Source organism: Haematobia irritans, chromosome 4 (genome assembly GCF_050003625.1).
Source record: "Haematobia irritans isolate KBUSLIRL chromosome 4, ASM5000362v1, whole genome shotgun sequence".
NCBI classification, from domain to species: Eukaryota; Metazoa; Arthropoda; class Insecta; order Diptera; family Muscidae; genus Haematobia; species Haematobia irritans.
Genome location: NC_134400.1, coordinates 186,542,685 through 186,564,270, shown reverse-complemented (window position 1 = coordinate 186,564,270; position 21,586 = coordinate 186,542,685). Strand labels below are relative to the sequence as shown.

The 21,586-nt window shown below is 35.3% G+C and overlaps 1 protein-coding gene across 1 annotated transcript; it reads right to left on the bottom strand.

Moving 5' to 3' along the window:
• Window positions 1-12,888: 12,888 nt before the first annotated feature.
• LOC142234495 (uncharacterized) lies at window positions 12,889-18,593 on the bottom strand. The gene is made up of 4 exons (XM_075305651.1): window positions 18,290-18,593; window positions 13,380-14,110; window positions 13,257-13,310; window positions 12,889-13,186 (listed from the first exon to the last, which is right to left on the bottom strand). The coding sequence occupies exons 1-4, from the start codon at window positions 18,308-18,310 to the stop codon at window positions 13,051-13,053; spliced, it is 942 nt and encodes a 313-aa protein (XP_075161766.1). The 5' UTR covers window positions 18,311-18,593; the 3' UTR covers window positions 12,889-13,050.
• Window positions 18,594-21,586: the final 2,993 nt, after the last annotated feature.

Sequence of the window (21,586 nt, the reverse complement as noted above, 5' to 3'; positions counted from 1 at the left end):
CGTATTTTTTCAAAGATGCTGTTGGACGCAACGTTACGGTGAATGGCGATCGCTATCGTTCGATGCTAACAAAATTTTTGTTGCCAAAAATGGAAGAACTGAACTTGGTTGACATGTGGTTTCAACAAGATGGCGCTACATGCCTCACAGCTCGCGATTCTATGGCCATTTTGAGGGAAAACTTCGGAGAACAATTCATCTCAAGAAATGGACCGGTAAGTTGGCCACCAAGATCATGCGATTTGACGCCTTTAGACTATTTTTTGTGGGGCTACGTCAAGTCTAAAGTCTACAGAAATAAGCCAGCAACTATTCCAGCTTTGGAAGACAACATTTCCGAAGAAATTCGGGCTATTCCGGCCGAAATGCTAGAAAAAGTTGCCCAAAATTGGACTTTCCGAATGGACCACCTAAGACGCAGCCGCGGTCAACATTTAAATGAAATTATATTCAAAAAGTAAATGTCATGGACCAATCTAACGTTTCAAATAAAGAACCGATGAGATTTTGCAAATTTTATGCGTTTTTTTTTAAAAAAAAGTTATCAAGCTCTTAACAAATCACCCTTTAGGACAATTCGGAGAATAATGAGAAGCCTGCCCTCTTTGCCCAAAGAGAGTAATGCATTAAATCCAGAACTCCATAGCAGTGTTGCCAGGTGATTTTTGATTCTTCCCCCTTAAATCATAAGAAAAAAAACCCTAAATTGATGTAGGCTTTTTTCAAAAACCCCCAAAAAATGTATGAACGTAAAAAGTACAAAAAGGGGTCCCAAATTTCGTGAAAAAATCCTTTAGTGATACACTTTAAAAATTAATTTTAACACAAATCTATACTGAAAGAAGAGTTTTCTTTTCGGAGAAACGAAATTTTAGCAAACTAAGTTTTCTTTTGATGCTAAAAAATTTTCTTTTGAAGTAAATATAAAAAATAAAATTTGCTCTTTAAGAAAATACTTTATAACAAAAGAGAATTTCGTTTGTTTAAAATTTCGTCCCTGAGGATATTATTTTTTCTTTGGATGTAATAATACAATATGTATATTAGTTTAAAAAGCAGGCTTTCAGCAGCTTAGTTAAAATACGATTGTGTCAAACATTAACAAGTATATACGGCGGTAAGTTCGGCCAGGCCGAAGCTTATGTACCCTCCACCATGGATTGCGTAGAAACTTCTACTGAAGACTGTCATCCACAATCGAATTACTTGGGTTGCGGTAACACTTACCGATGGCAAGGTATCTTAAAACTTTCTAACACCGCAATATATACCACATAGTCCATACGTGGTATATATTAAACTAAACAAGTAAGGAAAGTCTAAAGTCGGGCGGGGCCGACTATATTATACCCTGCACCACTTTGTAGAGCTAAATATCACATCCGTCAAATGTGTTGGGTGCTATATATAAAAGGTTTGTCCCAACTACATACTACATACATTTAAATATCACACGATCTGGACAGAATTTGATAGACTTCTACAAAATATATGGACTCAAAATTTAAGTCGGCTAATGCACTAGGGTAAAAAATATGGGAAACATTTAAATCTGAAGCAATTTTAAGGAAACTTCGCAAAAGTTTATTTATGATTTATCGCTCGATATATATGTATTAGAAGTTTAGGAAAATTAGAGTCATTTTTACAACTTTTCGACTATGCAGTGGCGATTTTACAACGAAAATGTTGGTATTTTGACCATTTTTGTCGAAATCAGAAAAACATATATATGGGAGCTATATCTAAATCTGAACCGATTTCAACCATATTTGGCACGCATAGCTACAATGCTAGTTATACTCCCTGTGTAAAATTTCAACTAAATCGGAGTTAAAAATTGGCCTCTGTGGTCATATGAGTGTAAATCGGGCGAAAGCTATATATGGGAGATATATCTAAATCTGAACCGATTTCAACCAAATTTGGCACGCATAGCTATAATGCTAATTCTACTCCCTGTGCAAAATTTCAACTAAATCGGAGCAAAAAATTGGCCTCTGTGGTCATATGAATGTAAATCGGGCGAACGATATATATGGGAGCTATATCTAAATCTGAACCGATTTCAATAAAATTTGGCACTCTTGACGACACTACCAATTGTACTCCTAGTGCAAAATTTCAACCAAATTGGATTAAAACTCTGGCTTCTGGGACCGTATTAGTCCATATCGGGGGAAAGATATATATGGGAGCTATATCTAAATCTGAACCGATTTAGCTGATATTGTCCAAGTTTTACGAGACTCATAAAATATTCGGATGTACTGAATTTGAAGAGCATCGGTTGATAAACACGGCAATTATGACCAGATCGGGAATAAATATATATGGCAGCTATATCTAAATCTGAACCGATAGCGATAGCAAAATCAATAGCGATTGTCTTTGTTCCAAAAAACGACCCTATGCCAAATTTGAGGACGATCGGACTTAAACTGCGACCTGTACTTTGCGCACAAAAATACATGAACAGACAGACAGACGGACGGACAGACAGACAGACAGACGGACATTTCTAATTCGACTCAGAATTTAATTCTAAGACGATCGGTATACTAATCGTATACTGGGTCTCAGACTTTTCCTTCTTGGCGTTACATACAAATGCACAAACTTATTATACCCTGTACCACAGTATTGGTGAAGGGTATAAAAAGGCCGAATTAATACGTATATAATTAAGTTTAAAGTTTCTATAGAAATACAATTTTGACAAAATAAAATTTTGACAACATTTTTTATAGAAGTAAAATTTGGAAAACATTTTCTATAGAAATAAAATTTTTACAAAATTTTCTATAGAAATAAAATTTTGACAAAATTTTCAATAGAAATACGATTTTAACAAAATTTTCTATAGAAATAAAATTTTTACTAAATTTTCAAAATTTTGACAACATTTTCTATAGAAGTAAAATTTTGACAAAATTTTCTATAGAAATAAAATTTTCCCAAAATTTTCTATAGAAATAACATTTTGACAATGTTTTCTATAAAAATAAAATTTTGGTAGATTATTTTTGGCTCGAGTGGCAACCATGATTATGAACCGATATGGACCAATTTTTGTGTGATTGGGGATCGGCTATATATAACTATAGACCGATACGGACCAATTTTGGCATGGTTATTAGCGGCCTTATACTAACACCACGTTGCAAATTTCAACCGGATCGGATGAAATTTGCTCCTCCAAGAGGCTCCGGATATCAAATCTGAGGAACGGTTTATATGGGGGATAAATATAATTATGCACCGATATTGACCAATCCTTGCGTGTTTCTTAGAGACCACATTCTAACACCACGTTGCAAATTTCAACCGGATCGGATGAATTTTGCTCCTCCAAGAGGCTCCGGAGGACAAATCTGGGGATCGATTTATATGGGGCTATAGATAATTATGGACCGATATAGCCCCCTTTGATAAAATGCTGTTTTCTGAAGGGAAAAATACGGTGGAAGCAAAAACTTGACTTTATAATGAGTTTCCGGACTCTGCCCCAGGTAAATCAACAATAATTGATTGGTATGCAAAATGCAAGCGTGGTGAAATGAGCACGGAGAACGGTGAACGCAGTGGATGCCCGAAAGACGTGGTTACCGACGAAAACATCAAAAAAAATCCACAAAATGATTTTGAATGACTGTAAAATGAAGTTGATCGAGATAGCAGAGGCCTTAAATATATCAAAGGAACGTGTTGGTCATATCATTCATCAGACGGAAGCTCTGTGCAAAATGGGTGCCGCTCACATTTGACCAAAAACAACAACGTTTTGATGATTCTGAGCGGTGTTTGCAGCTGTTAACTCGTAATACACCCGAGTTTTTCCGTCGATATGTGAAAATGGATGAAACATGGCTCCATCACTACACTCCTGAGTCCAATCAACAGTCGACAGCCTGAGAGTGGACAACGACCGGTGAACCTCCTCCGAAGCGTGGAAAGACTCAAAAGTCCGCTGGCAAAGTAATGGCCTCTGTTTTTTGGGATGGGCATGGAATAAATTTTATAGATTATCTTGAGAAGGGAAAAACCGTCAACAGTGACTATTATATGGCGTTATTTGAGCGTTTGAAGGTCGAAATCGCGGCAAAACGGCCCTATATGAAGAAGAAAAAAGTATTGTTCCACCAAGACAACGCACCGTGCCACAAGACATTGAGAACGATGGCAAAAATTCATGAATTGGGCTTTGAATTGCTTCCACACCCACCGTACTCACCAGATCTGGCCTCCAGCGACTTTTTCTTGTTCTCAGACCTCAAAAGGATGCTTGCAGGGAAAAAATTTGGCTGCAATGAAGAGGTGATCGCCGAAACTGAGGCCTATTTTGAAGCAAAACCGAAGGAGTACTACCAAAATGGTATCAAAAAATTGGAAGGTCGTTATAATCGTTGTATCGGTCTTGAAGGGAACTATGTTGAATAATAACAAGTATATACGTCCGTAAGTTCGGCCAGGCCGAATCTTATGTACCCTCCACCATGGATTGCATAGAAACTTGTACTAAAACTTGTCATCCACAATCGAATTACTTGGACTGCGATAACACTTGCCGATGACAAGGTATCCTAAAATTTCTTAACACCGTCTTCTCAATTGTAAGTTAGTCCATACGGGAATATATTAAACAAAAAAGGCCGATTAAATACGTATATAATTCAGTTTGACAAAATTAAAATAAAATGTTGACAAAATTTTCTATAGAAATAAAATTTTAACAACATTTTCTATAGAAGTAAAATTTGGAAAAATTTTTCTATAGAAATAAAATTTGGAAAAAAATTTTTTATAGAAATAAAATCTTGACAAAATTTTCTATAGAAATAAAATTTTTACAAAATTTTCTATAGAAATAAAATTTTTACAAAATTTTCTATAGAAATAATCAATTCCGAATTATCAGTTAATTTTTTTTTGTTGCTTTTTTATATACATATGTCAAATTGTTTTTGTAACGTAGTCTACATATTGTAGTTCCCAACGCTGTTTAACCTAAGATATATACTTAGTATTAAGGTTCAACTATATGTCAAGTTTATGCAGTCCTAGTTAGTTTTTATTAAATAAAAAACAAAAATTAGAAATCAAATATAAAATAACTCAAATATATAAGTTCGAGGATTAAAAATTGTTAACATAAAAATATATATTATTTAAATATTAAATTTTTAGTTGCAAATAATTAAACTTATTGGTTAATAACCTGCGTTAGTAGGCATTTGAGAGTAGTAATCAATTCCTAAATTTTTATATTTATATATCAAATGGTTTTTGTAACGTAGTCTACATATAGTAGTAAGATATATACTTAGTAATAAGGTGTAATAATCTCAAGTTTTTGCAGTCCTTGATTGTAGTCCTAATTATTTTTATATTTTTTTTTAAGTAAATTTAATGTAATTCTTTATTTTGAGTATCCCTGTAACCGTATATGGCCATTTCGGCTTGGTTGTAAAATGAGTTAAATAAATAAATAAATAACATTTTGACAATGTTTTCCATAAAAATAAAATTTTGGTAGATTATTTTTGGCTCGAGTGGCAACCATGAGTATGAACCGATATGGACCAATTTTGGCATGGATATTAGCGGCCTTATACTAACACCGCGTTGCAAATTTCAATGGGATCGGATGAAGTTTGCTCCTCCAAGAGGCTCCGGAGGACTAATATGGGGATCGATTTATATGGAGGCTATATATAATTATGGACCGATATGGACCAATTCTTGCGTGTTTGTTAGAGACCACATTCTAACACCATGTTCCAAATTTCAACCGGATCGGATGAATTTTGCTCCTCTAAGAGGCTCCGGAGGTCAAATCTGGGGATCGGTTTATATGGGGGCTATATATAATTATGGACCAATTTTTGCATGGTAGTTAGATACCATATACTAACACCATGTACCAAATTTCAGTCGGATCGGATGACTTTTGCTCCTCTAAGAGGCTCCGGAGGTCAAATCTGGGGATCGGTTTATATGGGGGCTATATGTAATTAGGGACCGATATGGACCAATTTTTGCTTGGTTGTTAGCGACCATATTCTAACAGCACGTACCAAATTTCAGCCGGATCGGATGAAATTTGCTTCTCTTAGAGGCTCCGCAAACCAAATCGGGGGATCGGTTTATATGGGGCCTATATGTAATTATGGACCGATATGGACCAATTTTTGCACGATTGTTAGAGACCATATATTAACACCATGTACCAAATCTCAGCCGGATCGGATGAAATTTGCTTCTCTTAGAGCAATCGCAAGCCAAATTTGGGGGTCCGTTTATATGGGGGCTATACGTAAAAGTGCACCGATATAGACCAATTTTTGCATGGTTGTTAGACACCATATACTAACACCATGTACCAAATTTCAGCCGGATCGGATGAATAACAACTACTTGCGCCAAGTTTCAAATCGATAGCTTGTTTCGTTCGGCAGTTAGCGTGATTTCAACAGACGGACGGACGGACGGACATGCTCAGATCGACTCAGAATTTCACCACGACCCAGAATACATATACTTTATGGGGTCTTAGAGCAATATTTCGATGTGTTACAAACGGAATGACAAAGTTAATATACCCCCATACTATGGTGGAGGGTATAAAAAGGCCGAATTAATACGTATATAATTAAGTTTAAAGTTTCTATAGAAATAAAATTTTGAAAAAATAACATTTTGACAACATTTTCCATAGAAGTAAAATTTGGACAAATTTTTTTTTAGAAATACGATTTTAACAAAATTTTCTATAGAAATAACATTTTGAAAAAATTTTCTATAGATATAAAATTTTTAGTAAATTTTCAAAATTTTGACAACATTTTCTATGGAAGTAAAATTTGCAAAAAATTTTCTATAGAAATAAAATTTTCACAAAATTTTATATAGAAATAAAATTTTCACAAAATTTTATATAGAAATACAATTTTGACAAAATTTTCTATAGAAATAAAATCTTGACAAACATTTCTATAGAAATAACATTTTGACAATGTTTTCCATAAAAATAAAATTTTGGTAGATTATTTTTGGCTCGAGTGGCAACCATGAATATGAACCGATATGGACCAATTTTTGAGTGATTGGGGATCGGCTATATATAACTATAAACCGATATGGACCAATTTTGGCATGGATATTAGCGGCCTTATACTAACACCACGTTGCAAATTTCAACCGGATCGGATGAATTTTGCTCCGGAGATCAAATTTAGGGAACGGGTTATATGGGGGCTATATATAATTATGGACCGATATGGATCAATTCATGCGTGTTTGTTAGAGACGACATTCTAACACCATGATCCAAATTTCAACCGGATCGGATGAATTTTGCTCCTCCAAGAGGCTCCGGAGGACAAATCTGGGAATCGATTTTTATGGGGGCTATATATAATTATGGACCGATATGGACCAATTTTTGCATGGTCATTAGAGAACATATACCAACACCATGTACCAAATTTCAGCCGGATCGGATGAAATTTTTGTTTCTTAGAGGCTCCGCAAGCCAAATCGGGGGATCGGTTTATATGGGGTCTATATATAATTATGGACTGATGTGGACCAATTTTTGCGTGGTCATTAGAGAACATGTACCAATACCATGTACCAAATTTCAGCCGGATCGGATGAAATTTGCTTCTCTTAGGGGCTCCGCAAGCCAAATCGGGTGATCGGTTTATATAGGGGCTATATGTAATTATGGGAGCCACCGTGGTGCAATGGTTAGCATGCCCGCCTTGCATACACAAGGTCGTGGGTTCGATTCCTGCTTCGACCGAACACCAAAAAGTTTTTCAGCGGTGGATTATCCCACCTCAGTAATGCTGGTGACATTTCTGAGGGTTTCAAAACTTCTCTATGTGGTTTCGCTGCAATATGGAACGCCGTTCGGATTCGGCTATAAAAAGGAAGTCCCTTGTCATTGAGCTTAACATGGAATCGGGCAGCACTCAGTTATAAGAGAGAAGTTCACCAATGTGGTATCACAATGGATTGAATAGTCTAAGTGAGCCTAATACATCGGGCTGCCACCTAACCTAACCTAACTGACCTAACATATATAATTATGGACCGATGTGGACCAATTTTTGCATGGTTGTTAGAGACCACATACTAACACCGTGTACCAAATTTCAGCCGGATCGGATGAAATTTGGTTCTCTTAGAGGCTCCGCAAGCCAAATCGGGGGATCGGTTTATATGGGGGCTATATGTAATTATGGACCGATAGGGACCAATTTTTGCATGGTTGTTATAGACCATATACTAACACCATGTACCAAATTTCAGCCGGATCGGATGAAATTTGCTTCTCTTAGAGCGATCGCAAGCCAAATTTGGTGGTCCGTTTATATGGGGGCTATACGTAAAAGTGGACCGATATGGACCAATTTTTGCGTGGATGTTAGAGGCCATATACTAACACCATGTACCAAATTTCAGCCGGGTTGGATGAAATTTGCTTCTCTTACAGCAATCGCAAGCCAAATTTGGTGGTCCGTTTATATGGGGGCTATACGTAAAAGTGGACCGATATGGCCCATTTGCAATACCATCTGACCTACATCAATAACAACTACTTGTGCCAAGTTTCAAGTCGATAGCTTGTTTCGTTCGGAAGTTAGCGTGATTTCAACAGACGGACGGACGGACATGCTCAGATCGACTCAGAATTTTACCACGACCCAGAATATATATACTTTATGGGGTCTTAGAGCTATATTTCGATGTGTTACAAACGGAATGACAAAGTTAATATACCCCTATCCTATGGTGGAGGGTATAAAGACGAATTTTGACATATATATCGAGCCATAAATCATAAATAAACTTTTGCGAAGTTTATTTAAAATTGCTTCTGATTTAAATGTTTCCCATATTTGTTACTAACATTGTGTTACACCCTAGTGCATTAGCCGACTTAAATTTTGAGTCTATAGATTTTGTAGGTGTCTCACAAATTCTGTCCAGATCGAGTGTTATTTAAATGTATGTATTTGGGACAAACCTCTATATATAGCCCCCAACACATTTGACGGATGTGATATGGTATCGAAAATTTAGATCTACAAAGTGGTGCAGGGTATAATATAGACGGCCCCGCCCGACTTTAAACTTTCCTTACTTGTTTCAGTATGGGACTAAAAATTACAGATCAAATACCTGCATAAAACATAGTAGCTATTGTTCGGTTTACGACTATACATGCAAACAAAATTTTTTTCTGATTTAATGACGAAATTAATTGATCCAATTAATTCTTTAATTGAAATGAAAGGAGGTCCCTTGTCAGTGAGCTTAAAATAGAATCGGGCAGCACTCAGTGATAAGAGAGATGTTCAGCACTGTGGTATCACAATGGACTGAAAAGTCTAAGTGAGCCTGAAATATCATGCTGCCACTATACCTAACCTAACCTAACCTAGCTTTCCGAGTTCGATTGAAAAGTTAATTGTATCAATTAATTTATTAATTGCAAACTGTTGTTTTTTTAATATTATTATTCATAAGCGAAAAATCTCGGAAATAAGATAGAAATTTAGAATAGGTTTAGGTTTGTTCATATTGGATGCGTTTGGCACAAATTATGGCCTTCAAAGGTCAACAAAGCTGCTCAAAAGATTTTTTGAGTAAACCGTCCACTATCCATTTTGACATCCCTACAAAGTATAACATATGTCTCCATTAGGTTAGGTATAGTGACAGCCCGATATTTCAGGCTCACTTAGAGTATTCAGTCCATTGTGATACCACAGTGGTGAACTACTCTCTTATCACTGTGTGGTGCCCGATTCTATGTTAAGCTCAATGACAAGGGACCTCCTTTTTATAGTCGAACACGGGACAAGGGTGGTGCCCGATTCTATGTTAAGCTCAATGACAAGAGACCTCCTTTTTATAGTCGAACAAGGGACCTCCTTTTATTGCAGTGAAACCACTTTGCAGTGAAGCTTTGAAACACTCAGAAATGTCACCAGCATAACCTCAGTAATAAGTTTTTGTAACAGTTTTTAATGTCGTTTTATCCATTTTGTTCCATGCTTTGGTAGTTCAATTAGTAGCCAGATCAAGGCACTGTGCGCCAAGGATGGGGTGTGTCCAGAGTGATCTGGGGGCGGGTAGGCTTAGCTGCGCACACAAAAAGGTGACGAGTGTCATGTGGCCCTTGATTATAGATGGGACACATGTCCGCTACGATGCTATCAATCACTGATAAGTAGGAATTGAGGCGGCTGCATTTTTCATTTTTGCATTTTACCCGGAAAATGAACTTTTTAAGTTTTTTTCTCAAACAAACAGGCAAAAGTGCGAAGAGGCTTCGAATTCTCTTGTGAAAATAGTGCCACGCAAAGAGGCAACTTGCGGGCATTTTCAGCACTGCCGACAAACGAGAGTGCTGCGATTGCCCCGTTGCTCTTTGGAATTCTTTTATACCCGCTGAAATTATAGCATGTTTTTAGGTTGCTGGCAACATTTTAAAAATGCACATTCTGTACAGACAAAATGAAGGCAAAGCACTTTTTTCAGAAAAGACAACATCTTTGGTTGGCCAGAACTACCCTGGTCTGTTGTGGGACGTCTTATCCTCCGCTGCTATGGGCGGTGGTCGAGCTCCGAGATCAGGATTAACCTTGTAGCTTCTCACCGCTTTAGCTACAGTATCCTCATAAATCCTGTTCAGACCTGTCAGGTATGCTGCCTGATCTAGAGGCTCTCTTTTATAACGCTGGAACTCGCGACCTAGAAGGTGAAGATCAACCGTGTAATTTGTGGTCGGAATTATTTCGCAGTCGACTTTGACATTCAACTACCTGCGTACTTCCGCCGTCCATGTAGTGAATAGTGTGTCTGAGGATTGGGTGGGAGATATCCTCAAATTTCTTGCAGTGGAATAACTGGTAAGATCAGCAAGACTGACGTTCAATCGATCGCATATCTCATGAACAATGGGCCCAGATGCCATGATTGTACAATCGTCCGCATATGATACAATCTCGATGACGTCAGGAGGGGGTGGAATCGAGGACAAGAAGAGAACAGTCCCGGAGATATCACCCCACCCTGGGGAACTCCCTGTTTAACTCTACGGGGTTTTGACTTCTTGCCCCTGAATTCCACGTACGACAGGCGTCCGCACAGATAATTTAGAACCCAACACTTGGTTCCTGCCGGTAGGGACGTATTCTCGATGTCCTCAAATAGTGTGGCATGGTTGACCGTATTGAATGCCTTCGATAGGTCAAATGCCACGAGGACCGGCCTATAACACGGCTTGGGCTGACTAAGTCCCATATTAATGTGTGCTGAAATGGCATGCAAGGCTGTTGTCGTGCTATGTGGAAAATTCTCCACAAGGCTAGGGAGAGAAGGGATATCGATCTGTACGGTTCACATTTACTCAAATCTTTGCCTGGCTTCCGTAGTGAAATCACCCGACCCATCTTCCGACCCATCCATGTGGCATGGTTGACCGTATTGAATGCCTTCGATAGGTCAAGTGCCACGAGGACCGGCCTATAACACAGCTTGGGCCGACTAAGTCCCATATTAATGTGTGCTGAAATGGCATGCAAGGCTGTCGTCGTGCTATGTGGAAAATTCTCCACAAGGTTGGGGAGAGAAAGGATATCGGTCTGTACGGTTCACCTTTACTCGAATCTTTGCCTGGCTTCCGTAGTGGAATCACCCGACCCATCTTCCGACCCATCCATGTGGCATGGTTGACCGTATTGAATGCCTTCGATAGGTCAAGTGCCACGAGGACCGGTCTATAACACGGCTTGGGCTGACTAAGTCCCACATTAATGTGTGCTGAAATGGCATGCAAGGCTGTCGTCGTGCTATGTGGAAGGCTGGGGAGAGAAGGGATATCGGTCTATACGGTTCACCTTTACTCGAATCTTTGCCTGGCTTTCGTAGTGGAATCACCCGACCCATCCATGTGGCATGTTTGACCGTATTGAATGCCTTCGATAGGTCAAGTGCCACGAGGACCGGTCTATAACACAGCTTGGGCTGATTAAGTCCCATATTAATGTGTGCTGAGTCCCATATTAATGTGTGCTATGTGGAAGGCTGGGGAGAGAAGGGATATCGGTCTGTACCGTTCACCTTTACTCGAATCTTTGCCTGGCTTCCGTTGTGGAATCACCCGACCCATCTTCCAGACATCGGATATAATGAGTGATTCCAAGAGCAAATTGAGGAGTCTGGTCAGGTACTCAACTCCCAATATTCCCAGATGCTTAGGCATTAGCATTGAAATTCCGTCGGGGCCCAGTGCCTGGGATGGTTTCGCGCTGTAGATGACATTGGTAACTTCGGCTGTGGTAAATTGTGGTGTGTCATCGGCTCGGAGACCACGTATGTGACGAGTGGCCCTCCTTTTCGCATCACTCTCGGGATGCTCGACAAACTGTCGGTTGAAAAAATCTGGCGCACCTCTTCGGATCAGTCACCGTCACGCCGCCAAAGGTGACTGCGATCCCATCATCCCTTGTGCTGGGGTTCGAGAGGGCTCTCACTCTTGACCACAACTTACCTGTTCCTGTGTGTAAGATACATTGCTTCAGGTGCTCTAACCAAGTGTTCCGCTTGTTCTCGTCGACTATTTATCTTACTAATCTCCAGATTACTGAGGTGGGATAATCCACCGCTGAAAAACATTTTGGTATTTGGTTGAAACAGGGTTTGATCCCACAAGGCGGGCATGCTAACCATTGCACCACGGTGGCTCCATTACATATACTATTACATATTATTATAATCGCCCAGATTCCCCCTCATACATATAACAACAAATATATATTTTAATAAAATCTAATATTTTATTTTATTATTATTATTATTATGATTATGGAATAACAAATAAAAAATTAGTATTATTTAAATAATATTATTAATGCATATTTGCAAAGTACACTTTATGACTATGACAATTATAACAAAATTACAAGTTTAACAGAGTTACGATAGATATACCAACAAAAAAATTAAGAATAAAAACAATCAGTTCTGCATTTAATTCCAATTGCTAAGCAATTGATCAGAAGGCACCAATTTCAAGGGAGCTGGGGGACGGGATAAGAATGGTGGTGGAGGTAGAGCTTCAACACTGGGCGAGGAACCAGCAAATCTCAAACCAGATTTGTAGACCCTACATAAGAAATAAATAGCAAACAAAAAATTAAAATAAAAATTCAAAAATATTTTCCAAATTCATATACCTGGCTTTGGGTCCCTTACGAGTGGCTTTACGAGATGACTTGCGTGAAGATTTGCTGTAAAAGAAAAAGAAAAATTATAAAGTTATCTCCAGTTCAGATAGTTTTTTTTTACGAAATCCTTACCGTGATTTAGCTTTGCGGGATTTTCCCTTACGTGATTTGCCCCTACGTGTGGTCTTGCGTACTTTGGCTCGTGGCTTACTCAGACCTCGTACACCAGCAGAGAATGACCGTGTCTTGTAGAAACCACGAACAGCTGGATGCCATCCATGATAGCCAGGATGTATTGGTGCTGGTGGCTCAGGTTCTGGTTCAGGTTCCTCTTCGGGCTCTTCTTCGGCCTCCTCTTCTTCTTCCTCCTCTTCAGCTTCTTCTTCGGCTGGTTCTTCTTCAGCTTCGGCTTCAGGAGCAGCTGGTGGAGCTGGAGCGGTATACATGGCCGATAACTGAATGGGTACAAAAGCAGGCAAAGATACTGTTAATGGCACACCAGGTGGTGGAGCTTTGGCTCCATCATCAGCTGGTTCAGGTTCTGGCTCTGGTTCAGGTTCTGGCTCAGGCTCCGGTTCAGGTTCCGGTTCAGGGGCTGCTTCTTCTTTAGCCACTTCCTTGGCAGCTTGTAGCAATGTAATCAATTCGTCTTTGCTAATATGGCCCAAACCTACAGGAGCTGGATGTATAGGTGAATGCCATCCTCCACCATACAGAGAGCGTTGCGTTCTAGCTAATGGTGGTGGAGCTTGTATCGATCTTAAATGTGGAGGTAATTGTATCATAGGCGGTCCCGATACTCTGGCATAGACAATTTCAGCATTCAGAAAGCTTACTAAACTTGCCAAAGTGACGAAAGCAACCTAATTTGCGGAGAATGCGTAAAGGGAAAATGATTATTTATGTTTACAAATTTGTCCTTGATTTCAATTAAAAAAGTATTAAATGCTTTTTTTTAATTTTCTGGGACCCGGCAAGAACTCTGAGAAGATCTGTTAAAAAATTTTTTTTGAATAACGTTTTTAAGTCTTCTAGGTATCTAGAAGACTGAGGAGAAGATTTGTTAAGTATAAATGGTACTAAGTTTTTTATTAGATGAGAAGTAGAGTGATTAAATCCGGTGCATCGGAGTATCTTTTTGCACCGATAGTTGGTTTTGTTTAAAATCAAGTTAATGAAGAACCGATAGAACCGGTGTTATCAAGATCTTAACAACCGTCTTTCGGTTTCTGTAATCTCAATATAAAAGTGACAAATTTTGGCTATTATATCTGGATACATGAGAGAGAGAGGGATTACAACCGGTGCACCGGTTTATCCTCTTACGCTCATTATCGGTTTAGTTAAAAATCTTATTTTTGGAGAATCGATAAAACAGATATTTCAATACCTCAACAACCGGCTATCGGTTTCAGCATTCTCATTATAAAAGTTGCAAATATTGGCAATGAGATCTAGATACATGAGAAGAGTGTGATCAAAACCAGTGCACCGGATTTCGGTTCTGTTAAAAATCTCATTTTTGAAGAGCCGGCGTTTTCAAGACCTTAACCACCGATTTTCGGTTTCTGTATTCTAATTATAAAATTTCCAAATGTTGGCAATTAGATCTAGATACATGAGAAGGGTGTGGTCAAAACCGGTGCACCGGTTAATCTTCTTACACCGATTTTCGGTTCTGTTAATCTAATTTTTGAAGAGCCGGTGTTTTCAAGACCATAACAGTCGGCTTTTGATTTCTGTATTCTCATTATAAAACTGCCAACTATTGGCAATTAGATCTGGATACATGTGAAGGGAGAATAATAAAAACCGGTGGACTGGTTTATCCTCTTACGCTCATTGCCGGTTTTATAAATTATAAAATTGCCAAATGTTGGCACCTAGATCTGGATACTTGAGAAGAAAGAGTAATAACGACCGGTGGACTGGTTTATCTTCTGACACCGATTTTCGGTTTTGTTAAAAATCTCATTTTTGAAGAGCGGATAGAACCGATGTTTTCAACCGACATAACCACCGACTTTCGGGTTCTGTATTCTTATTATGAATTTGCCAAATGTTAGCACTTAGATCTGGATACATAAGAAGGGAGAATAATAAAAACCGGTGGACTGGTTTTTCCTCATACTCTCATTGTCGTTTTCTCATTTTAGAAGAACCGATGTTTTAAAGACCGCAAAAACAAAATTTTCTATAGAAATACAATTTTAACAAAATTTTCTATAGATATAAAATTTTCACAAAATAGAAAAAATAGAAATTATTATTTTTTTCACAAAATAAAAAAAAATAGAAATAATTTTTTTTTTTATTTTGTAAAAATTTTATTTCTATAGAAAATTTTGTCAAAATTTTATGTATATCACAAATTTTGTCAAACATTTTATTTCTATAGATTATTTTTGGCTCGAGTGGCAACCATGAATATAAACCGATATGGACCATTTTTTGTGTGATTGGAGATCGAAATAAAATTTTGACAAAATTTTCTATAGAAATAAAATTTTTTCTAAATTGTCTATAGAAATAAAATTTTGACAAAATTTTCTATAGAAATAAAATTTTGACAAAATTTTCTATAGAAATAACATTTTGACAATGTTTTCCATAAAAATAAAATTTTGATAGATTATTTTTGGCTCGAGTGGCAACCATGAATATGAACCGATATGGACCAATTTTTGTGTGATTGGAGATCGGCTATATATAACTATAGACCGATATGGACCAATTTTGGCATGGATATTAGCGGCCTTATACTAACACCACGTTGCAAATTTCAACCGGATCGGATGAATTTTGGTCCTCCAAGAGGCTCCGGAGATCAAATCTGGGGAACGGTTTATATGGGAGCTATATATAATTATGGACCGATATGGACCAATTCTTGCGTGTTTGTTAGAGACCACATTCTAACACCATGTTCCAAATTTCAACCGGATCGGATGAATTTTGCTCCTCCAAGAGGCTCCGAAGGACAAATCTGGGAAACGATTTATATTGGGGCTATATATAATTATATACCAACACCATGTACCAAATTTCAGCCGGATCGGATGAAATTTGCTTCTCTTAGAGACTCCGCAAGCCAAATCGGCGGATCGGTTTATATGAGGGCTATATATAATTATGGACCGATGTGAACCAATTTTTGCATGGTTGTTAGGGACCACATACTAACACCATGTACCAAATTTCAACCGGATCGGATGAATTTTGCTCCTCTAAGAGGCTCCGGAGGTCAATTCTGGGGATCGGTTTATATGGGGGCTATATATAATTATGGACCGATGTGGATCAATTTTTGCATGGTTGTTAGAGACCATATACTAACACCATGTACCAAATTTCAGCCGGATCGGATGAAATTTGCTTCTCTTAGAGCGATCGCAAGCCAAATTTGGGGGTCCGTTTATATGGGGGCTATACGTAAAAGTGGACCGATATGGCCCATTTGCAATACCATCTGAACTACATCAATAACAACTACTTGTGCCAAGTTTCAAGTCGATAGCTTGTTTCGTTCGGAAGTTAGCGTGATTTCAACACACGGACGGACGGACATGCTCAGATCGACTCAGAATTTTACCACGACCCAGAATATATATACTTTATGGGGTCTTAGAGCAATATTTCGATGTGTTAGAAACGGAATGACAAAGTTAATATACCCCCATCCTATGGTGGAGGGTATAAAAATATTTCTATAGAAAGATTTGTCAAAATTTTATTTTTAAAGAAAATTTTGTCAAAATTTTATTTCTATCAAAAATTTTGTGAAAATTTTATTTCTATAAAAAATCGTAAAAAAAAATATTTCTATAGAAAGTTTTGTCAAAATTTTATTACTAGAGAAAAATGTATCAAAATTTAATTTTGTCGAAATTTTATTTCTAAAGATTTGTCAAAATTTTATTTTTAAGGAAAATGTTGTCAAAATTTTATTTCTATCAAACATTTTGTGAAAATTTTAATTCTATAAAAAATCGTAAAAAAAAAATTTCTATAGAAAGTTTTTTCAAAATTTTATTACTAGAGAAAAATGTATCAAAATTGAATTTTGTCGAAATTTTATTTCTATAGAAAATTGTAAAAAAAAATATTTCTATAGAAAGATTTGTGATAATTTTATTTTTAAGGAAAATTTCGTCAAAATTTTATTTCTATCAAAAATTTTGTGAAAATTTTAATTCTATAAAAAATCGTAAAAGAAAATATTTCTATAGAAAGTTTTGTCAAAATTTTATTTCTAGATAAAAATGTATCAAAATTTTATTTCTATAGAAAATTTTGTCACAATTTTATTCCTATAGAAAAATTTGTCGAAATTTTATTTCTATACAAAAATGTTTTGAAAATTTTATTTGTATAGTAATTTTTTTCACAATTTTATTTCTATAACGAAAATTGTGAATTTGTGTTTACTTTTGTAGATAACTGATATTTATTTGTACATGAATAATATCATATTTAATATATCGCACAAAGAGAACGAAAACTCGATAAATGAGAAGTGTATCCAAATTTTAATTTTATTGTGCCTACATTTAAAGATAGGCCATAAAAACGGCTTTTATTTTGAAGATGCAACATCTTTGTCTCGAATCAATAACAAAATTCCTAAGATAATGTCAAAATCTTTGCATGCAATTCAATTTTTTTTTTTTGAGTGTAGTTTTAATTTTTTCAGAGCCTAGTAAGATGCTCCCTATGGCTCGGAGCTCAAAATCTGTGGATCCAAGAAAACTTGTATTGTTTTTCTTTGAGTTTAGGTGAAGTTATTACATCGGCTTCATTCGATTACAGCCCTTAATGATCGATTTTTAAGTGAAAAAGGACATGAAATAAGCATTTAAGAGGTCCTTTCTTTAAAAAAATATTATTATCATTATAATTTTTTTTTAATAATTCTCTTCAGTCTCATTTTTTTCATTTTTTTGGCAAAACAAAATAACTTTCAAGTCTATAGTTTTATAGTCCTTAAGACAGTTTTCCTGCCTTCTTTATATTTTCCAGAATATTTTTATTTTTGTACTCACTATAAAATGTTGCATTCTCATGATTGTTTTTTTTTTTGCAATAGTGTTTCACAAAATCCTACACACACACAAACACAAGCCCCTGCTGTCAATTCTCACTGCACTCAACAGGATACCAAAAATAAAATGTTCTCCCTTTATACAAAGAGGAATGCTTTGACTGCAGCAATCCTTTGGATATTTTGCAATTAACTTCTGGTGTTATTTGATTTTCTGGGGTCTTGGGATTTTATGCGTTTGCTTTTTTTTTTTTTTTTAATTTTCTCTAGGAAAATCTTTGATTTACTGGGAAATGCCTGTAGGCAACTACTGATGCTTTAGAGAAATGATTTAGTTTTTATACAACCTCATCGCAAACTATAGAGCTCGAGCATAATTCATGGAGTAGTGGCAGACAAATATCTTCCTCCTACTTCTTCTGTTTCTCCGCCTCCACCACATCGCCTGTAAACCAATGACCATGGTTTAGTAAATGGAGTACGGTCTGTTTCTGGTAGCCGATAAAGAGTTGTCGTAATTTAATTTCTATTCCACGTGTATGGCATCAATTGGCTAGTACCACTTTTTTCCACTGTAGTGGGTTGTTGTGGTGACTCTTTCTGGTAGTGGTGGCACACTACCATAAATTCAAAAGTTCGTTTTCAGATATTTGCTTAGGCTATCCCGTGGAGTAAACTGTTTCATATGCATCCAGATTTCCTCAGCTTTGAAGTCAATCAAAATTGAGCTCAATCCATCAGCATCAGCATCAGTGGCAATAACGTCCATATCTCCCCATTCAGTATCATTGTTGTAATGCTTGTAGCTATTGACTTCCATTGCCATGATCAGATAGCGATTATTTTTTCGATTGGTTGCAAAAGTCATTTTAAGGAAATTTATGACGTACTTCATCAATATATGGGACATTGTGAACACGTTGGGAATCGTGCCAAAACAAATCTACCAACAGATTTAAAGAAAAAATTTTGGAAAATTTTATTTCTATAGAAAATTTTGTCAATATTTTATTTCTATAGAAATTTTTTGTCACAATTTTATTTTTATAGAAAATTTTGTAAAAATTTTATTTCTATAGGAAATTTTGTAAATATTTTATTTCTATAAAAATTGTATCAAAATTTTATTTTTATAGAAAATGTTATCAAAATATTATTTCTTAGAAAATTTTATCAAAATTTTATTTCTATAGAAATTTTTGTCAAAATTTTATTTTTATAGAAAATTTTGTCAAAATTTTATGTCTATCGAAATTTCTTTTTCAAAATTTTACTTCTATAGAAAATTTTGTCAAAATTTTATGTCTATCGAATTTTTTTTAAAAATTTTACTTCTATAGAAAATTTTGTCAAAATTTTATGTCTATCGAATTTTTTTTCAAAATTTTATTTCTATACAAAACTTTGTGAAAATTTTATTTCAATAGAAAATTTTGTAAAATTTTTATTTCTATAGAAAATTTTGACAAAATTTTATTTCTATAGAAAAATTTTGTTAAAATTCCTATAGAAAATTTTGTCAAAATTTTATTTCTATAGAAAATCTTGTCAACATATTATTTCTATAGAAAACTTCGTCAAAATTTTATTTCTATAGAAAATTTTGTCAAAATTGTATTTCTATAGAAAATTTAGTCAAAATTTTATTACTGTAGAAAACTATGTCAATATTTTATTTGATAATTTGATTTTATTCGATATTTCTTTATAGCAAATAGAAAATAATTGTTTAAGCTTGAGATCACGATTTTAATTTTGAAATTTTATTTCTATAGAAAATTTTGTCAAAGTTTTTTTTTTTTTTGAGAGAATTTTCGAAAAATTTTATTTCTATAGAACATTTTGTCAAAGTTTTTTTAAGAAATTTTCGAAAATTTTTATTTCTATAGACAATTTTGTCAAAATTTTATTTCTATAGAAAATTTTTGTCAAAATTTTATTTCTATAGAAAATTTTCTGAAAATTTTATTTCTATAGAAAATTTTGTCAAATTTTTATTTCTATAGGAAACTATGTCAAAATTTTATTTCTATAGGAAACTATGTCAAAATTTTGTTTCTATAGAAAATTTTGTGAAAATTGTATTTCCATAGAATTTTTTGTCAAAATTTTATTTCTATAGAAAATTTTGTCAAAATTTTATGTCTATCGAATTTTTTTTTCAAAATTTTATTTCAATAAAAAATTTTGTCAAAAATTTATATCTATAAAAATTTTGTTAAAATTTTATTTCTATAGAAAATTTTTCTATAGAAAATTTTGTCAAAATTTTATTTCTATAGAAAATTTTGTCAAAATTTTATTTCTATAGAAAATTTTGTCAACATTTTATTTCTATAGAAAATTTTGTCAATATTTTATTTCTATAGAAAATTTTGTCAAAATTTTATTTCTTTAGAAAACTTTGTCAAAATATTATTTGATAAATTGATTTTATACGATATGTAAGCCTATTCTTTTTATAGAAAATTTTGCCAAAATTTTATTTCTATAGAAAATTTTGTCAAAATTTTATTTCTATAGAAAACTTTGTTAAAATTTTATTTCTATAGACAATTTTGTCAAAATTTTATTTCAATAGAAAATTTTGTCAACATTTAACCAACAGAGGAAAAGAATGTTTGTCAAATTTATTTGGGCAAAGCCTTATAGACTGCAAGATGGTTGGATGGTCACACGTTTCGAAATTACCACATTCCTCATCAGCATCCTCTACTTGCAGCAAAACTATCAACCAATTGTCAGAATAAATTCAGGCAGTTCATTAAACCCAACAATAAACCACACTTGAACCCTCCGAAAAAAGGTTTTAAATTGATAGCCGGCTTATGCCGAAATAAATTCAAAACAAACCTATCTCTTTTCCTATGCCAATGTCAAATCATCGATTTGAATTCAGTTGGCTGGCTGATATGTTTGTTTTGAATTTATTTCGGCATAAGCCGGCTATCAATTTAAAAACTTTTTTCGGAGGGTTCAAGTGTGGTTTATTGTTGGGTTTAAATAATGAACTGCCCGAATTTATTCTGATAATTGGTTGATAGTTTTGCTGCAAGTAGAGGATGCCGATGAGGAATGTGGTAATTCCGAAACGTGCGTCCATCCAACCATCTTGCAGTCTATAGGGCTTTGCCCAAATAAATTTGACAAACATTCTTTTCCTCTATTGGTTAAGCTACACTTGTAGTTTAGTCAATGTATGGTTTTAAGCTGCAATAAAAAACAACAACAATGCTTAAAGAACAAAGCCAACAATTACAAAACAAAAAATTTTTTATTTCTATAGAAAAATTTTATT

Bases quoted from the DNA above. Each gene is read 5' to 3' on its own strand.
- LOC142234495 (XM_075305651.1), bottom strand. From the start codon at position 18,310: ATGAGAATGCAACATTTTATA. The intron at 13,311-13,379 runs GTAAGGATTTCG...TTTCTTTTACAG, and splicing joins TCCCGCAAAGCTAAATCACG to CAAATCTTCACGCAAGTCAT. The intron at 13,187-13,256 runs GTATATGAATTT...TTTCTTATGTAG, and splicing joins CGTAAGGGACCCAAAGCCAG to GGTCTACAAATCTGGTTTGA.